Source organism: Anomalospiza imberbis, chromosome 1, assembly GCF_031753505.1.
Source record: "Anomalospiza imberbis isolate Cuckoo-Finch-1a 21T00152 chromosome 1, ASM3175350v1, whole genome shotgun sequence".
Classification (NCBI taxonomy): Eukaryota; Metazoa; Chordata; class Aves; order Passeriformes; family Viduidae; genus Anomalospiza; species Anomalospiza imberbis.
The window spans coordinates 5983203-6000362 of record NC_089681.1 but is presented as its reverse complement, the minus strand read 5'-3'; the positions used below and the strand labels follow the sequence as shown (position 1 = coordinate 6000362).

Genomic DNA, 17160 nt, shown 5'->3' with positions numbered 1-17160 from the left:
CTCATAAAATGAGACTGAGGTACAGAATTATCAATTCTGCCTCTTAACAATGTTGTTGGCCTTACAGGTGCTGAAATCCAAAATGTGTAATTTTGCTACCATCAGATGCACTTATAGTCAGGTAGAAGGTGTTGTCCCTCTTCCTCACACTAGAGTTAAGGGATGCACCTCATTTGGTAGACATTTTGGGGTTTATTTGATTTTAGATTATTTTGAAAACAATTTAGTAGAATTTAGAAAAACATCTCAATGCTGAAAGAATTAAGATAACACCTTTCCTACTAAAGGTCTAAAACTTGACACTCAAATTCATCTTGAAGCATTCTGCTGCATGAAGATGCCAAAATCTTCAATGGCTTTTTGATTCAGTAAAACCTATCCAGATAATTTAGGAATTAATAATGACAACATAAGTGTAGAGTTAAGTAGAAAACTGGGAAGGACAAGCTTTGGAGATATACCCTTTAAAGCTTGGGGATCTCTTAAGGCAACTTGGTATAATCATAGAATCATTAAGATTGAAAAAGACCTCTATGATACTCAAGTCCAATGATGTGCAATTATTACATATGCCCAACTAATTTTAAGGGATGGAAGAATGAAAAAAATAGCTTTTGGGCCATGAATCTGGAAGCCTTGGATTCATGTGCATGAATACATGCTCTAATATTTCATTTCACAAAGAAGGAACACATTTTTTGCTTAGATTTGTCAGGACTTAAGCATGGTGTATAATACTTCAGGGCACTTTCAAAAGAATAAAAACAAAGTCTTGGGTTGCAAATGAATGTGCATGCAGACAGGCAACATTTTGAGCAGTTGAATGGATTGAGAAATTTCAGTGTTACTGTTTTTCATCAGCACAGCAGAGGCGCCAAACTATACTGGAAAACTATAAGTGTTAGTGTACCTATCTGTGAAATGGGCCCCTGTGACATCAAGGTCATGATGTGGCACTTTTGTTTTGGGCAATGAAGCAAGAAACAAAAATAATCCTCTTCTCCAGCTATCCATGACTTCAATTCTGCCATTCTTCCAATTTGAGAAGGTGAAGTTGAGACATATCAGCCAATCTGAATTCCCCATTTCATAGTTTAGCTACTGAATGAAATTATTAAAGCAGAGTAGTAAAACAGTCTGTGCCACTGCCACAGTGAACTATCAGGGATCAATACTCTGGTATGGGTAACCTTGATTTCAGGAAGGAGGGTCAGCTCTCAAAGATTATTTAGATACCTAAATGCCACTGCTTGTCATGAGAATTAAGGACCTGATGTCCTTGGCAATCTTGGTCTCTCTGTGTTTTCATCCTTCCTGTCTATTTAGATTATTCACTCTATATGAACCATTTGTCTCTTTGGACTATTTATACTGAAACTTCTCAGGCAACTGTCTCAAATGTAAGCTTCCTGTATGCCTAGTGCATTAGGGTCCTGAATTGTGTCAGGGTCTCTTGGCATTATGGCTACATCAATGAAGAAATTAGTTATTCTTACTTCAGCATCCTTTCGTTGGTCTCTTCATCCATCTCATCTGAATTAGGACAGACAACTCCAAACGATCCCAGCGGCTGGCGTGTGATGGGGAATGCAGCCTGCTTTGCCAAGGAGCCCGCCATGGCAGGGGTCTCTTTGAGCACAGAAGAAAAGGGAAGACAGGTGGCTGTGCAAGAGATGGACATGTTAACCACATCAGCAGCCTTTCTGCTTTCCAGAGCTACTCCCTCTGTCGTGGCCAAAGGAAACCCGGTGCCGTTCACTACTGGTTTATTCTCTTGGCTGTTGGGCTCCTGAGGACGTTCAGCCTGGTGGGACCCTGCCGCAGGGTCTGCTGAGGCAGGTGAGTCATTGAGCTCAATTTCTTGCAACCCCTGCATTTCTGCATATACTGCTGGCCTCTCATCAGCGAGAGAGCTGCCACATTCTCCTCGGAGTGAGACAAATTCAGTGGAGGTGTCTGAAGGAACTGTAACAGGATAGCAAAAATCTGGTACCACTTTTATGCTTTGTGAAAAACTCTCCTCTCCTGAAATTCTACTATTGGAAGAGCCCTGTTGTACTTTTAAACTGTCCGGCTCAAGTTTATCCTTTGGATCCTCAATGCATGTATCAACCTTATCTATATTTTTGTCGAAGTAATTACAAGCCCTTGGTGTTTTTAAGCTGCACTCACCATTGCTCTCCAGTGACAGGCACTCAGAGACATTAATTTGGAGCTGCTTCGGACAAATGGGTGGTCTTGTATTTTCCAAACTACAGCAAGTCTCTGGAAAACCTTTCTCCTCATCCCCTTGTAACTCAGTGTTACTGCGACTGTGCTTGAGGAGGGGGTTGGGATGTCTTCTGTGTTCTATTTGTCCACTTTCAGTGGTTATTTGACACTCAGAAAAGTCCATGATTATTTTTCCATCTTTATCCTCTGTTTCCATGCAGCTTCTTAAGTTGTGATCTGAATCTCCTGAGGTGGCTTTGCTGTGTTTTGATATATCCACCTCCTCCGGGGGCTCTTCTGGGCTACTGATCTGAGGGGCAGAGACAGATTTCGTCAGTTTGGTAAGCTCCACTTCCCTCTCCTCTTCCTCAAAGGGCAAAGAGCTGATGGATGTGAGTGATGCTTGGATTCCACTGGGCAAGCTGGTGTTGCTTTCTGTGTGGCCACCCTCCAGGGAATTTCGGTGGATGGCGTGCCTCCGGACCAAGTGGTGCAGGATCTCTCGGTCACTGGGCAGCTCCAGGGCCCGGCTGCGAGCATCAGACCATGCCACTGAGCTTGGTTCACTTTCAATGCCTGAATCAGATATTATAGAGGAAGATCTTTTTATGACCCCTGACATCAGGGTAAAGTCTTCACTCTCCTCACTTCGTTGCTCCTTTGTGACTGATTTCACTTCGCAGATGTGTGAAGGCAAAGCTTTCAAAACAGGGACATGAGTCTTGGTGTCTGCATCCCCTGGTTTTCCAAGACTGGTCAATTCATTCAGTGCAAGCTCAGATGATGTGAAATTAGTTTCAGGATGACCAAATTCATCTAGTTCATGTATTCCAGCGCTATCTTCCAAGCCATCAGTTCCACATGCTCCACACTGACGCTGAGCACTGACAATTAGCATGGGCTCACGTTTGTGAGAGTCCTTATTGCTGGGTTCCATGTCTCCACAGATAACATCCGCCCCAAGTCTATTATCTTTTAATAAAACTTCCTCGGATGTTTTAAAGTCTTCTGACATGTGTTCTGTATTGCCTGGCTCCGAGTCAGAAATAGTTTCCTCTCTTGAAACAAAAATATTTTCAGGTTTCCTTTGGCCTTCTTTATTTATTGTACATACCTGAGATGTGGAGTGCTGGTTTAAACCCTTAGCAGCAGCTTCAGTACTGCTGCGTAGGCATGAGGGATTCCTGTTTATCCTGTCTGTGTGTATTAGTGGAGTATCTTTCTCAAAGTCTCCTTTCATTACTGCAGTGGCATCATCTGATGCACAGTCTTCATTTTCCAGTTTTACATCCATTTGAATATTTGCAGGAGCCTCAAAATCTGAGAAAGCTTCCAAATTCTGATCTGAAGAAAGAAAAGAAAGAAAAGAAAAGAAAAGAAAAGAAAAGAAAAGAAAAGAAAAGAAAAGAAAAGAAAAGAAAAGAAAAGAAAGAAAGAAAGAAAGAAAGAAAGAAAGAAAGAACTATTACCTGTACGAATACAATAAACCACCCCAACGGATTGGGAGATTTTTAAAAGAGATTTTAAAGTCTAAAATGTTATTCCATACTTTTACATTTTAAAAATTATACATACATTAAAGGGATATTACAAATGTACATACCAGAGTGCATTCATTTAGCTAGAATTGCACACACTGAACAGTCATAATTAGGCCAAAGAAGACAATATTAATAAAATACACTTTCCTCAGTATCACTATATCTATACAGCTAGTTTTTAGAGCATAGGTAAGCAAAATAAAATGGATACTTCTTTGTATTCCTGGTGTCATTCAATATTTTTCATAGCATAACTCTTACTTTGAATCATTTTAATACTCAGTTTAATAATTTAAATATCTTTAATGAGCATTGTCACAATTGAGGCAGTAGAAAAACTGTGGAAGAGTTAAGATTTTGTACCACAGGCTACATTCACTAGACTATGGAAATCTATAGTATTAATACATATTGCTTCCTTGGTAATTTTAATGGTTGAGTGAAAAGAAAAAAGGTAGTAAGGGCTATGAGGTTTTATTAAATAACTCTGGAATGAAATAATTTCTTAATTAAAATTTGATTTGGGTACTCAAAGGGCAAAATATTTTTTGGAAGGCAATGCTGCCTTTCAGGGGAGTGTGGGGCTTTATACTGTAATTGTGGGGTTTTGTTCTGAGATTTCTTTCCACTAGATGTCACAGTGGGGATATCAGTCTAGTGTTTTTTCTTTAAATTAGTAATACAGCAAAAATCCAAAAGATGTGATTTTCTTTATAGATTTTTCCTCCAGTTCTTTTTTAAAGAAAACTTAATATAAAGATGAAAAATCTGAAGGAAATACTCTGCTGTTAAGGAAAACACTAAAATTCAGCTGTATTACTTAGGGGGTCACACTCTCTTCCGAGTTCAAAAGCCCAAGGGATGTGAGATCATTTATTCTGAGCTGGGGAAGCACCTCCCTCAGCTCAAGTTGTTTCATGAAGCTGTGCCCTGTGGAGTTTCACTCACCTTTGCAAGGCATGTCTGTGTACCTATCTTCAAAGATAACTGGGAGCGTGTTCCAGTCCCCATCGATGTCCAGGCATTCCGCTGGCAGTGGGGGCATGCTGGTGAAATAATCCGAATTTCGAATTTCTGTAGAAATCTGTGCGTGGCTCTGGATCCTGGCAGCAAAGTACAAAACAAATTGAGTGCTTGAGTAGCTACTGTGCTGTTTCTTCATTAGTTCTGCAAGTTCAGATATGCAGGCAGAGTCAATGTGTTTAAAGGGAAGCAGTATTACATGATGGAGAGTACCCAGAAGTCTTAGAAAGCTTCCATCTCTCAGTTAGAGATACCTACAACTTGCACAATCCCTTCCTGAAAAATCTCAGTGTTTTTGAACTTATTCCAGATCCCACTGTCATAGGCTCCTGTTAGCTGCCATAACCCATTGCTGTCCTCCTAAGGGTCTCGGCTGCTGGCTCAGACTGAATCCCTAAACTGGTTTCTGGTCAGGAAATGAGGTCTGTCACTCTGGCTGTGGGCCAGGGTTTCAAAACCCAGATGCAGGAAGTAATAATCAAAAATTTGGTTGAACAGTACAGGGAGGAACAAAGCCAAGAAGGATGCCTGGCAAGTCCTCTGTCTCACTTATATCAGACCTCAGAGCACTCACAGAGAGCTGTCTCACACATGTACGAGTCTGGAACAGCTAAGGCACATTACTCACCTACTGTCTCTTGACAGAGTCACAGAATCATAGAACGGTTGGGGGGTGAAAGGACCTTCAAGATCTTTTAGTTCTATCCCCCTTGATGTGGCTAGGGACACTTTCCACCAGACCAGTTTGCTCAACCCTGCCTTGAACACTTCCAGGGATGGGGTAGCCTCAAAGTTTCTGAATAAAGCATTCCAGTGTCCCACCACCTTCACAGTAAAGAATTTCTTAATGATACCTGATCTAAACCTACTCTCTTTCAGTCAGAAGCCATTCCCCCTTGTCCCATCTCTACATGTCCTTGTAAAAAGTCCTCTTCTGGCTTTTTTGTAGCCCCCATCTGTGTCCATGATTTAGGCCACTCAGAATGCTACCTGGCTGTCCTCAGTGAATATGACACTAAACGGGCAGATGAATATGTGTTTGGCTACAATAAATACAACAACTTTTATTTCTGATGGGCCTTCCTATTTAAATATCTGTCTTGAAAAATGCAGAAAACATGAAACACAGAGAGTAAGGCAAAAAGATTTTAATTGGTTTTTCAAGATTGTTTTCAGATGAAAGCAAATCTGATCTTCATCTTAAAGCCATTATCCCTTATCTGATTATTACCTACCCTTGTGAAAAAGATGAATAATTGCTATTAAAGTGAGCAAGGAGAAATATTTTTGTCTGTAAAATCTAAGGAGGGTATGTGACCTCCTAGAGGCCTCCACCCTGTGCCACACTCAGCCTGCTGGGAATGGTGTGTCCTCTTCTGCCTAAGCAGTCAAATGCAGTCAGGTACATACGTGCACAGCTTCACACAAGCCCTCAACAGCATGGGAGGAAAAAACAGCTACTGTCTGGTAAGAAGGAAAAATAAAACGGGGAGAAAAAAATGTGCTGCTTGAGGTGGTTGTACAGCACCTGGCACACTGAGCACTGATCTCAGCTGGTGACAGTGTGAACCCCACCAATAATCCCCACTACCACTCCCAATATCAGTAATACCCTGACAGCCAAGACTCTGTTTTTACAACTACATAATCTAGCAAAATCAGGAAGAAAACCTGGCTCTACCAAGCAGCCTGTATAGACCAGAATTTCTGCACAGACCAACTAATAATTTTTTTTTTTTTTTTTTTACTTACCCTTCTTGATAACCACTGAGAAAAACATTATATTTATCTGTAGGAAATTGGCTACTCCTGTGACTGCCTGGAGAAATAGAAGCACTTCTTGCAATTAGGCTTTCCCCTGTGCAGGATTATGTTTGTTTAAGTGGGGCCATGAGTTTGTGTGTCCTCACCCCAGGATCTTGACATGGGGTTTTCCTTGTACACAGATCCCTAAAATCCTGACATGGGAGAACCAAATGAACACAGCTGGGACCCTGCTGTGATGGTGCTGCTCTAATTTGGCAGAACAAGGCAGCCTTGTACAACCTATCCACTAATGAAGTCAGGGCCCTTTCCATCAACACTGAATCAGCCTTAATGTCCCCAATGACAGCTCTGAGAAAAGCAATTGTCTCCTCTGCACTAGGTCAGAAGCAAATGTCTCACTTAAAAATCATCATTGTGACAGGACCTGATGTCATGGCCTTTCAGAACCTTCTAAAGGATGGGTTTCACACTGGTAATGTTGTGATCGGCCCATGGTGACAAATAGTATGGATAACCATCAGTACTCAGAAATTCAAATCTGAGCATCCTTCTTTGAACTCTGCCTTCAGGGGTCAGGTCCTGAGTATTATCCCAGTCCTCCACTTGGGTTCATGGGCTAAAACCAAGGGCAGGATTTGCCCTGGCATAGCTTTAAGACTGGCTCCTCACACTTAACAGTTTGGTTACAAGCAGAAATTGTCCAGCAGAAAGAAATACTTACCTTGGAATGCTTTAGGGATGGTAAAAAGCAAATTTGTAAATGTTAAGATTTAAAACTCATTTCAATAGGTTTACAATATGGAGCTAAAACAGAGCCAATGACCTCTCTCAAACCAAATTCCTTCATGCCCTGCAGAAAAAGGTCTTGTTCTTGACTGCAAAATATTTTAAAGTAAATTTTTAGTAATTCCAGAGATAGGGGAGTGTTAATGGGTTACTTACAGGCCTTCCTGGAACATGAGCACAGCAGGTTTCTGGTGCTCAGTGTAGAAGAAGGCTTCTGAGAATCTTCTCACCTGAGAGAGAGAGATGCACAAATTAAACCTAAGATCTGCTGAAAAGTGGCAAGCGCCATTAGTCTAAGAACACAGCACTGACTATCAGGACCAGATTCCTCAGTGTTGACATTAAAAAAGAGTCCAATTCTGCTTCGTTTTCCCAGCCCAGCACAAAGTAGTTGTTATTCTTGCATATTTTGCTGTGAGGCAAAAAGACTCCCTTGACAATAAATCAAAGTTTGGTTATCTGCATCTTCCAACTACTTTTCTAAAAGCTGTCAAATTTACCATTTTCCCCTGTATTTTTAAAGTTGGGAAGATTTATTCCTTTCTCACTGTGCAAAACAGTAGTGGAGTGATTTATTAAATTAGAACAATTCATAATTGATCATCTCTTCCATGGGAACATCCACAGTGACTCTCAAACTACCACAACAGCAAAGGAAGTCTTAACATATCAGTCCAGAGGAGAATAAGCCCTATCACAGTAGAAACAGACCTGCCTATATCATGATACTTACAAACTGAGAGCTCTTCAAATCCCTTCATGGACATTAGATATGTTCAGTGTTGGACAATCAATTACAAAAGAGCCATGGATCTGAAGTGGCTGGCAGAGCACAGAGTGTAAAATAAGCTATTAAAAATTCAGTGCTATCATCTGCCCTGGAATAAGCTTTGAGTTTAAATGCATCAAGCATAATATGCAATCAAAAGTACTGAGCTGTTAAACTGCAGCCCATACATTCCTAATAATAATTGTAAAAGTGACCTCTTTTACAGGGACAGAAAATGGCAGTGAAAAGCATATGTCAGGGCATCTCAGCATTTCCCTAAATCCCATGTGTGCTTTAGGAAATGGCCTTAATAAAACAAAGGATGAGCATCCCTTCAAAAAGACTGTGTCATAACAGTAGGATTTTTCATTTAGGGCTCTCAAACCATTTTCCAGAGGTGAAAAACTGTAATTACACACATTTTATATGGGGAGGAACCAGAGCATACAAAGTTATGCAATTTGACAAAGGTCAAGAAGACAGTTGGATCAGTTAAGGCTGGAACAACCCAGAGGCTGAAATTCACCTTGCCGGAGCTGGGAGCACACAAAGCTGGGTCCTTTGACTGAAAGCCACCCAGGTCCCCTTGGAGTCAAAGGAGACCTCACAGACTAACCAGAGGAGTTTCAGCATCAGGCACTCAGCCACCTCCTCCTGAATTTTACGCCCCATTTTTGCAAGCTCCAGGGGAGACTCATTCTGGTCACTCTGACCTCCACTGACTTTGACAGGAGCAGAACATAAGCTCAGGTGTCAATACCTACACTGCACACTCCTAATGCAGGCAAGGTGAATCCTGCCTTTTTCTCTACTGTCCCTACTCTAATGATTAGATCAGACTTTGAGTTCAGCTCAGGTGATGTGCTGAGCTGGTGTTTGGTCAATAACCAAGAACGTCCTGATGGAAGACAGAACACTTGCTGAACTAATCAGATAAGCAGATCTGACAACATTTGCTCAAATGACAAGTGGTTTTGTGCCTTCTTTATTACCAAGTACAAGAAGCAATTTCAACATCAACAATATTAATATTTTGTTGTGTGCACTTCATTGTGAGAAAGGCAAATAGCTATATGTATGACAGTGAAGAAAACAAATCCATATTCCTTATGGTCTTTTTGTGACACCAGTTGAGATGAAATTGTATTTTTTTTATTTGTCACTGTGATGTTTGGGTTTTTTAAAGTGTTTATGATTTACAAGTATCTATCAAGTATAGGTGACATATACCTCTTCCCACCCACCTCCTGTTTTACGTCTGATCCTGGTGTTCAAAGTTACTCATTTTATGTAGGATCCTGGGTCACACAAACTCAACCATCTTCATTCCAGAAACTGAAATCTGTAATTTCAAATCCTGGGGTTCACCTCTTCTTCCCCTCCTCTTCAACTCTTGTTGTGCTCACCCCATTTCATGTAAATATTCATAGAAGCAGAATTGGATTGGAAATATACATCCAAATTAATCTCTAATGTTTATCAGGAGGTGACCATTACTGGACTTGCTTTGAACTTCTTAAGATTACCCTTAGCATGTGATGTTCCTGAGTCAGATAAGCTGTGACTTCTGGATGGAGCGTTGCCACCTCTAGGAACTGGGTCCACAGGGCCAGAAGGTGAGAGCAAAGCCAGGCAAGGTCCTTGCTTATCTGTTCTGCTATCTTCTCTGGATTGCTCAGCAGCTGAAAGACAGAAAGGAAATTATGAGATCAAGAATGTTATGGAAATGAATCGGTTCATACATCAGATTAAGTCCTTTTAGGAACAACAGCAGCAAGAAAAATTTCTCTTGATTTAGGAATATTATTACTAAAGCTACCGTTTTCAGTTGTTTTACCCCAAATAAAGATGGTGAGACATTTTATGTTTCTCTTTAAAATCACATATTTTAGTGCAAATGGTCTCAGCTACGCAGTTAGAGAGTAAGAAGTGGGAACAGATAATTTTTTGCAGACACTTTACTGCAGGCGTAGTAACTGTGGGAAAAGAAGGAAAAAAAAAAAAAAAAGAAAAAAAAAAAAAAAAAGCGTGTGGGTTCCAAATTATCCACCAGATGGTGCTGGATGCTCTGAAATAATAAACTGTGGAACTGTGGTCAGATTCTGTTAGCAAAGAGCAAAGGAGCCCTGTCAGCCATGTCACGTTAGAATACAGATGGGTGATTGAGGGGGAACCAAACAAGAAACCTCAAACCAAAACACTGTGTCCTCAACACATGATGAAAACAGACATTCCAGAGTGTGCTGTTGCCCATGGCCCACTCTAGAACATGCTGGGTCTCTGTGTGCCCTGCAGCTCTGTGCCAAAGCTCTGCAAGCAAGCAAAGTCTCTGCACACCAAACTTCCTCATGTCACATTTTCATAGAATCATAGAATCGTAGAATGGGGTGGGGTAAAGATCTTCCAACTCCCTGCCATGTGAAGAGACACCTTCCACTACCCCAGGTTGCTCCGAGCCCCATCCAACCTGGTCTTTAATACTTTCACAGATGGGGCATCCACAGCTTCTCTGGGCAACCTGTGCCTGTGTCTCACCAGTCTCACAATAAAGGATTTCTACCTTTTATCTAATCTAAACCTGCCTTCTGTCAGTTTAACACAATACCCACTTGTCCTAGTACTACATAAACATCCCTCTCCAGCTCTCCTGTAGCCTTTTTAGGTACTAGAAGGTGTTAAATGCTCTCCCTGGAGTCTTCTCCAGGCTGAACAAACCCAGCTCTCTTAACTAGTCAACTTGTTAATTTCTTTAATGAGAGACAGACATTGCATTTTACCTCCACGTTATTCACTGTTTTTTTTTGTTTGTTTGTTTGTTTTGGGTTTTTTTTGTTTTTTTTTTGTTTTTTTGTTTTTTTTTTTTTTTTTTTTTTTTTTTTGTTAGGACTGCACTCTATCTGAAAGCCTGCTTATTTTTCACGTTTTATTATGCAGGTAGTTTCCAGGTTGGTGACACACTGCAAACTAAGCCATGATTAAAAACAAATTGTCCGTGTGTGAGAGCAGCAGAGAAAAATTGTGCGTGGATAAAACAGATATTGTCACTGTGTATACATTGTTTGGATGCTTCCCTGTTTTAATGACGTGTCCAGGACCCATTCTGGAAAATCAGGGGGATACTGGGAAACAAAAGATCCTGCTCAAACATTTCCCTTTGCAGAGTTACGGTACTACTTTATTTATGGCATCCAATTTTATAGGCTATATGTCGGTGTTAATTTTTAATATGTTAAGTCAGGAAGGTGTTTCTTACATCATAAACTGAAAGCTCAGTCTTCAAGCAAGATGCATTATTAATGCAAGTCATCTTAGGAAAGGGATGGAGGGAGGAAAAATGGGAGGGAGGGAGGGAGGGAGGGAGGGAGGAAGAAGGAAGGAAGGAAGGAAGGAAGGAAGGAAGGAAGGAAGGAAGGAAGGAAGGAAGGAAGGAAGGAAGGAAGGAAGGAAGGAAGGAAGGAAGGAAGGAAGGAAGGAAGGAAGGAAGGAAGGAAGGAAGGAAGGAAGGAAGGAAGGAAGGAAGGAAGGAAGGAAGGAAGGAAGGAAGGAAGGAAGGAAGGAAGGAAGGAAGGAAGGAAGGAAGGAAGGAAGGAAGGAAGGAAGGAAGGAAGGAAGGAAGGAAGGAAGGAAGGAAGGAAGGAAGGAAGGAAGGAAGGAAGGAAGGAAGGAAGGAAGGAAGGAAGGAAGGAAGGAAGGAAGGAAGGAAGGAAGGAAGGAAGGAAGGAAGGAAGGAAGGAAGGAAGGAAGGAAGGAAGGAAGGAAGGAAGGAAGGAAGGAAGGAAGGATTTCTAATTGTGAGTGTCTTACTGCACTGAAAATTAGTCCAAAGGAGACTCTAGACTGTGTTGTCTGTCCTATACCCTTGCAACTTCTAAATCTAGTAGAGATGAGCACAGTAAGTTATGCTTCTCTAAATCAATTTTATGTGAAATCAGATTTCCTTCAAAGTATCCAAGTCAGGACTTAAAACTAATAAATTTGTCATTTGAAACAGTTTTAAAACCATGCCTGACAAACCTTAGGTCACTATTTGTAACAGCAATGTAAATTGATTTCTCATTTGGTTTAGATTCATCTTCCCTCCATTAATTGTTACCAAATTCACTTCCCCAGGGAAGTGGTGGAATCACCAATCCTGGAATTGTTCAAAAAATGAGCAGGTGGCACATTATTAATATGGTTTACTGGTCATGGTGATATTAGGTCAAAGGATGGACTTGATGATCTTGGAAGTCTTTTCCAAACCTAATGATTCTATGATCCTATGATAAATAAAATATATGAAATCTCTAATTTTTCCAGTGATCAGCTGGCACTTGCATTTATTCCTGACACTCTTGATGACTTGTCTTTGTCTCACTTGAAATAAACTTGGCAGAAGCAAGTTCAAGAGAGCAGTTCAGTCATTTCTGTGCCAAAATCACTTTTTTGCTCCCATGATCCTCCAAAAACATTTAGGTATTTTTATTTGAAACTATATGGTTGAACAACCTGCCAAAGTACTTTTTCTACTGTCAGCAGAAAAGCTCTAATTGCAACTACCCCAAATAATTTCTTTTGTCATCCTGATACTCAGGGTAGGCTCACTGAAGCATGCTAGAATAATCCAGCTGGTGGCTTGTTAAAAGTAACAGGAACACTTTTTAAGCAACTAATCAAAGTTATGCAAAATATTTGGTGGAAGAGAAACAGTAAACAAACTTTCTGATGGCACCAAATTCCCTTTTTTCCTGCTCTGATGTATTACTGGGCTGTCTCAGTGCACTTGAAAAATGGACTTGAAAAACCTATGGGCAGGTTCTGATGAATGAAATACCTGCAGCTCCATACAAAGCTGGGATACTGTCTCTTCCACAGATAGCTCCTCTGGGGAAAAAAAAACACAAAGAAAGACATCAGGTTTGAGAACAGTAGATGTGAAATATGAAATTCCTGCTGTTTATTCATGAGAGAAATCGGCCATTTGGTATTCTTCCTGACAGACAAGTTTCTGTTTGGGTGTGGGCACTCCACAACCCACTTTGTACTCCTGCAGGTGCAACTTCTGCTTGTGCAATCTGGACCACTAAACCAGTAGAAAATGTTCATTTTTTGGTGACAAAGACAATATTATTTGACTCTTTGTTGACTCTCTTTTACTAGAAGTTTGATTTTTAGCCTTTGGTATTTATGGCCAACTGTAGAACTGAATACAGAGTCTGAGCAAATGATGAGCCAAGGAATGGTTGCCTCTGGTTGCCCCTACAGAGGACAGTGTATCAACATCAAATTCCTGACCAGTAAAATATTAGACATCTCTGTACTGCCTTGTGAAGTTGGAGTTACCTCACCACTGCAAGCAGCAGTGTTTTGATTTAATCCTGAGAGAATCCAGCACAGGGACACTCTGCTTTAAATGCACCACAATCTATCAGGAAAAGGAGGACATCAATCAATTCTCCAACTTTAGCAGCTTCATTTTGCAATGCGGAACTTTCTAATGGTGTCCGTAAGGAAACAAAGCAGGAACAAAGCAAAACAACTCACAGACCAATGCCCTCCTCAATTCCCAAATGTCTCTTCTCACATGGCACTGATAAATGGGAAAGGACAGACCAAGATGAGTTGTGCCTTGAAAAGACCCAATCTGAGCTGGTAAAATTTGGGAAATACCATTCCCACTTTTAATGTCTAAAGTAAGCTACTTTCTTTTTACATATACTACTTAGTAAGCTAGGGGAAAAAATTAAGAAAATGAGCAGAGATTTATATTCTTTGATTTATCTTAACCTTCTGTAAAAACCTATGAGATTAATATGACCAGTATAGATATTACAACTGAATGAGCCATTTCCATTCTTCCCCTGCTCAGTGGAGAAATATAGCAAATACAAGGTGCAGTTAGTGCCATCCCAAATTAGAAAGCACTACCTGTGTCAGATGACATATTTTTAATTGGGTCCGTTTCACCCCAATGAATGTAAGGAGACAGATATAAAAATTTGATTTATATTCATCTTACTGCATGAATCTTACACCCCATAATTTTACTGACTTGTGCAACAGATGTCAGAAGATCAGTGTATAAACCAAATCTTTCGTAGATTTTCAGACTGTGAATAAAATGATGCAAATAACACTCTGCTCAAGAGGCTAAAAAGGGTATTTGCATTTTGCAAATTTTCATGCATTACAAGAAGTATATTTGCAAATTAAGTGCCTGCTTCAGTGCCAGAATTCATTTCAAAACCAGGAAAATGGTGTTTAGAACATAAGGATGTGCTCTGGGGTGGTCATGGAGTTGTGGTCACTCATCCATGCAGGGCTTTGCCATCTCACAACCTATAACCCTGTCTGGGTGAACCACAAATCCTCTGTTATCTATACCTATAACCAAGATCCATGAAGCAGTTTTGTTGCTTGTGTTCTGTCTCAGAGCTCATAAGCTGCAAATTCAAATGCTGCTTTGTTTTTTTTTTTTTTTCTCTTGTGATTGGATTGAATCACACACTATGTTACATACCTATGATTTTTAGACAGTCTTGAAGGGAAATATATGCTGGGGAACAAGAGATGAAGGGAAAAATAGGATCTATCAAGTCTAGGAGTGTGTGAAGCATAATGCATGGTGTTTGATAGTTCTTATATACAAGGACTGTACTGGAAAATTTTACTCCCTTTTAAAACCTGCTGGCCAATGCAATCGACCCACCTAATGTAATTATCTCTGCGACATGACAAAACTGATAACTTCAAAACCTGCATACCACAGAAATACAAAAACACAGATGTGAAATTATGAGGCACATTCCTTGAATTCAAAGAGACAGGTGAGACAGCAGGATTTGAATGAAATGACTGAGTCTCATTTTCATAGGACCTCATGCTGTCATTACAAAGATGACTAAATACAAATTCCAGAACTCCATCTTGTAAATTCAGCCAGCTAGCACTTGCACATTAGACCTAACAGGTCTGACCAGCCAAAAAAACCTTCTGCCAAAAAACCAGAAAATCTATTAAACAATTGAATTAAGAAGAAAATCAGAATAATTTTCAAGAGCAAGTAGTAATTGACAGTGGAGGAATATATTGTGAGTTACAAAGAAGACAGTATAATTTAAACCCACTTGTATAACCTTTCAGGTTTTCCTTTTCAATTATAAAAAAATGTTTGCTCAAGAGAAAAAAAAAAAAAAAACAAACATTAAGAGTCTTCCCAAGATTTCATGGCCATGCAGAACTAGAAGTTACACTTTTCAAAATGCAACTGAGGCTAAAAATCACCAAAATGCAAATATTTCTGAGAAATGTATCAAAATATTTTATCCATCTATACATCAGGCCACACCCTATGACATGATTCACATAATCTGAGGAGTCAGTCATCTTTAACAGCAAAAATAAACACTAATCAGAAAACACAGAGGAAAATCCTTTAAAGTCTCTGAACAGACAAAGAATTTCGGTACTTAAATATGTGTTCAAAAATGCAGCACTGTAAAATATTCAGTGATTTTAAATGACTTTTCACTTACCCAACTTCAGCTGTGGTAAATCAGGAATCTCATTCATTATGAGGGTGTAGTACGTGTGAAGACCCCTTTGAGCATTCAGGAGCAGAAGACAGAGATCCTTATGCCACTTGTATGCATGCTGCATGCAGTTTTCAGATGGGACATAAAAGCTGCCCTGTGTAGCAACAGTATCAAGAAAATAAAGTAGAGAAATTGAAATTCATGATCTCCATTTCTGTGACAGGTTTCCACAAAAACCCAATTGAGGACCTTCATCTCTTTTTAAAAAAGTATATAGTGATAGGACAAGGGGTAATGGCTTTAAACTAGAAAAGTGTAGGTTTAGACAGGAGATTAGGAATAAAATTCTTTACTGTGAGTGCAGTGAGGCCCTGGCACTGGTTTTCCAGAGAAGCTATGCCTGTTTCATCCCTGGGGGTGTTCAGTGCCAGGCTGGATGGGATTTGGAGTAACCTGGTCTAGTGGAAGTTGTCTCTGCCCATGGCAGGGGATTTGAACTAGATGGTAATTCAGGTCCCTTCCAACCTATGCCATTCCATGATTCTTCAATTATAATCAAGCAGATGGCACCAAAGAGAGATTTTAACCATCCCAATCTCCTAGCCACCCATCTAGCTAGATGTGTAATCCAATAGTATTTCATTCTACATGTTCATTTTGCCAAAACCATAACAAAACTATTAGGTCTCAGCAAGGCTGTCACATGAGAAGACCCTCAGACCAAACAGTCCAACAGAGAAATCTACCTCTGTCCATTCCACATGTCCCACTGTGGAGCCAATGTCTCTTCCCACAACACAGAGAGTCCTGTGTGAAAAACACCTTCTCTGCTGGAGGAGGAGGTGTGGAAAGAACTATAAAGATGTCTACATTCACTTTCCTTTTCCCTCCTTTTTGCCTTCTGCAAGGGTTACAGCTTGATGGTACCATGGCGTGCTTTGTTATCTGTATTAGTGCCATCCCATCAACAAATATGAGCCACTCTGTACTCCAGGATCAATGTCTGTGTTAGTATATCTCTTGTGGGAGAATGTTGCAGGACAGACCACAGCATGTTTACCACAAATATTTTCCAAGCAACACTTTTAGACTTAGAATAAGCTGAGTTTTCATTAGGGCACCGTAAATCAGAAGTTTTCACTTTGTCAAAAGACACTTGTATAAATCACTGATATTTGAAATTTGAACTGCTTAGATTTAAAGAAAAACTATTTATTAATCCCTGGATTTGGGAAACATGGGAAATTTGGAACTTAGTCCACTACTTATCACTGCTGGGGTAGGAACACAATTCCTACAGGCCTGACTGCCTGCCTGCTTACTGCCTTTGGACAGTCCCAAAATCTGCACATCTTCAGGAGCAACAGAGAAGAACCACTTGTTTTTTCTCCCTTTGACTTCCCTAAAACCTGTATTTCACAAATCTTGGCCTAAGCCAGGATGTTTCCCTCAGTTTCTCATGCCAATCTTCAAGAGTTAACTAGAATTCTGTGGTAGGCACAAAGAGAACTGCTCTCCAGACCTGCAGAGAAACAGTTGATCATAATTG

At 40.2% G+C, this 17160-nt stretch overlaps 1 protein-coding gene across 17 annotated transcripts in view; it reads right to left on the bottom strand.

Moving 5' to 3' along the window:
- The window catches only part of FAM135B (family with sequence similarity 135 member B), a 203376-nt gene that overhangs the window by 24784 nt on the left and 161432 nt on the right, over window positions 1-17160 (bottom strand). For 13 of the 17 annotated variants that reach the window (XR_010996026.1, XR_010996028.1, XR_010996047.1 and 10 more), the window contains 6 exons: window positions 15612-15765; window positions 12911-12960; window positions 9624-9779; window positions 7485-7558; window positions 4701-4855; window positions 1497-3555 (listed from right to left, as the gene is read on the bottom strand). Coding sequence is in view for 14 of the 17 variants with exons in the window: in XM_068180360.1 (XP_068036461.1) it covers window positions 1497-3555; window positions 4701-4855; window positions 7485-7558; window positions 9624-9779; window positions 12911-12960; window positions 15612-15765 (2648 nt within the window). In the remaining 3 variants the exon portion in view is untranslated. The remainder of the gene's footprint in view (window positions 1-1496; window positions 3556-4700; window positions 4856-7484; window positions 7559-9623; window positions 9780-12910; window positions 12961-15611; window positions 15766-17160) is intronic. The other 4 variants (XM_068180418.1, XM_068180427.1, XM_068180434.1 and 1 more) reach the window with 4 other exon arrangements.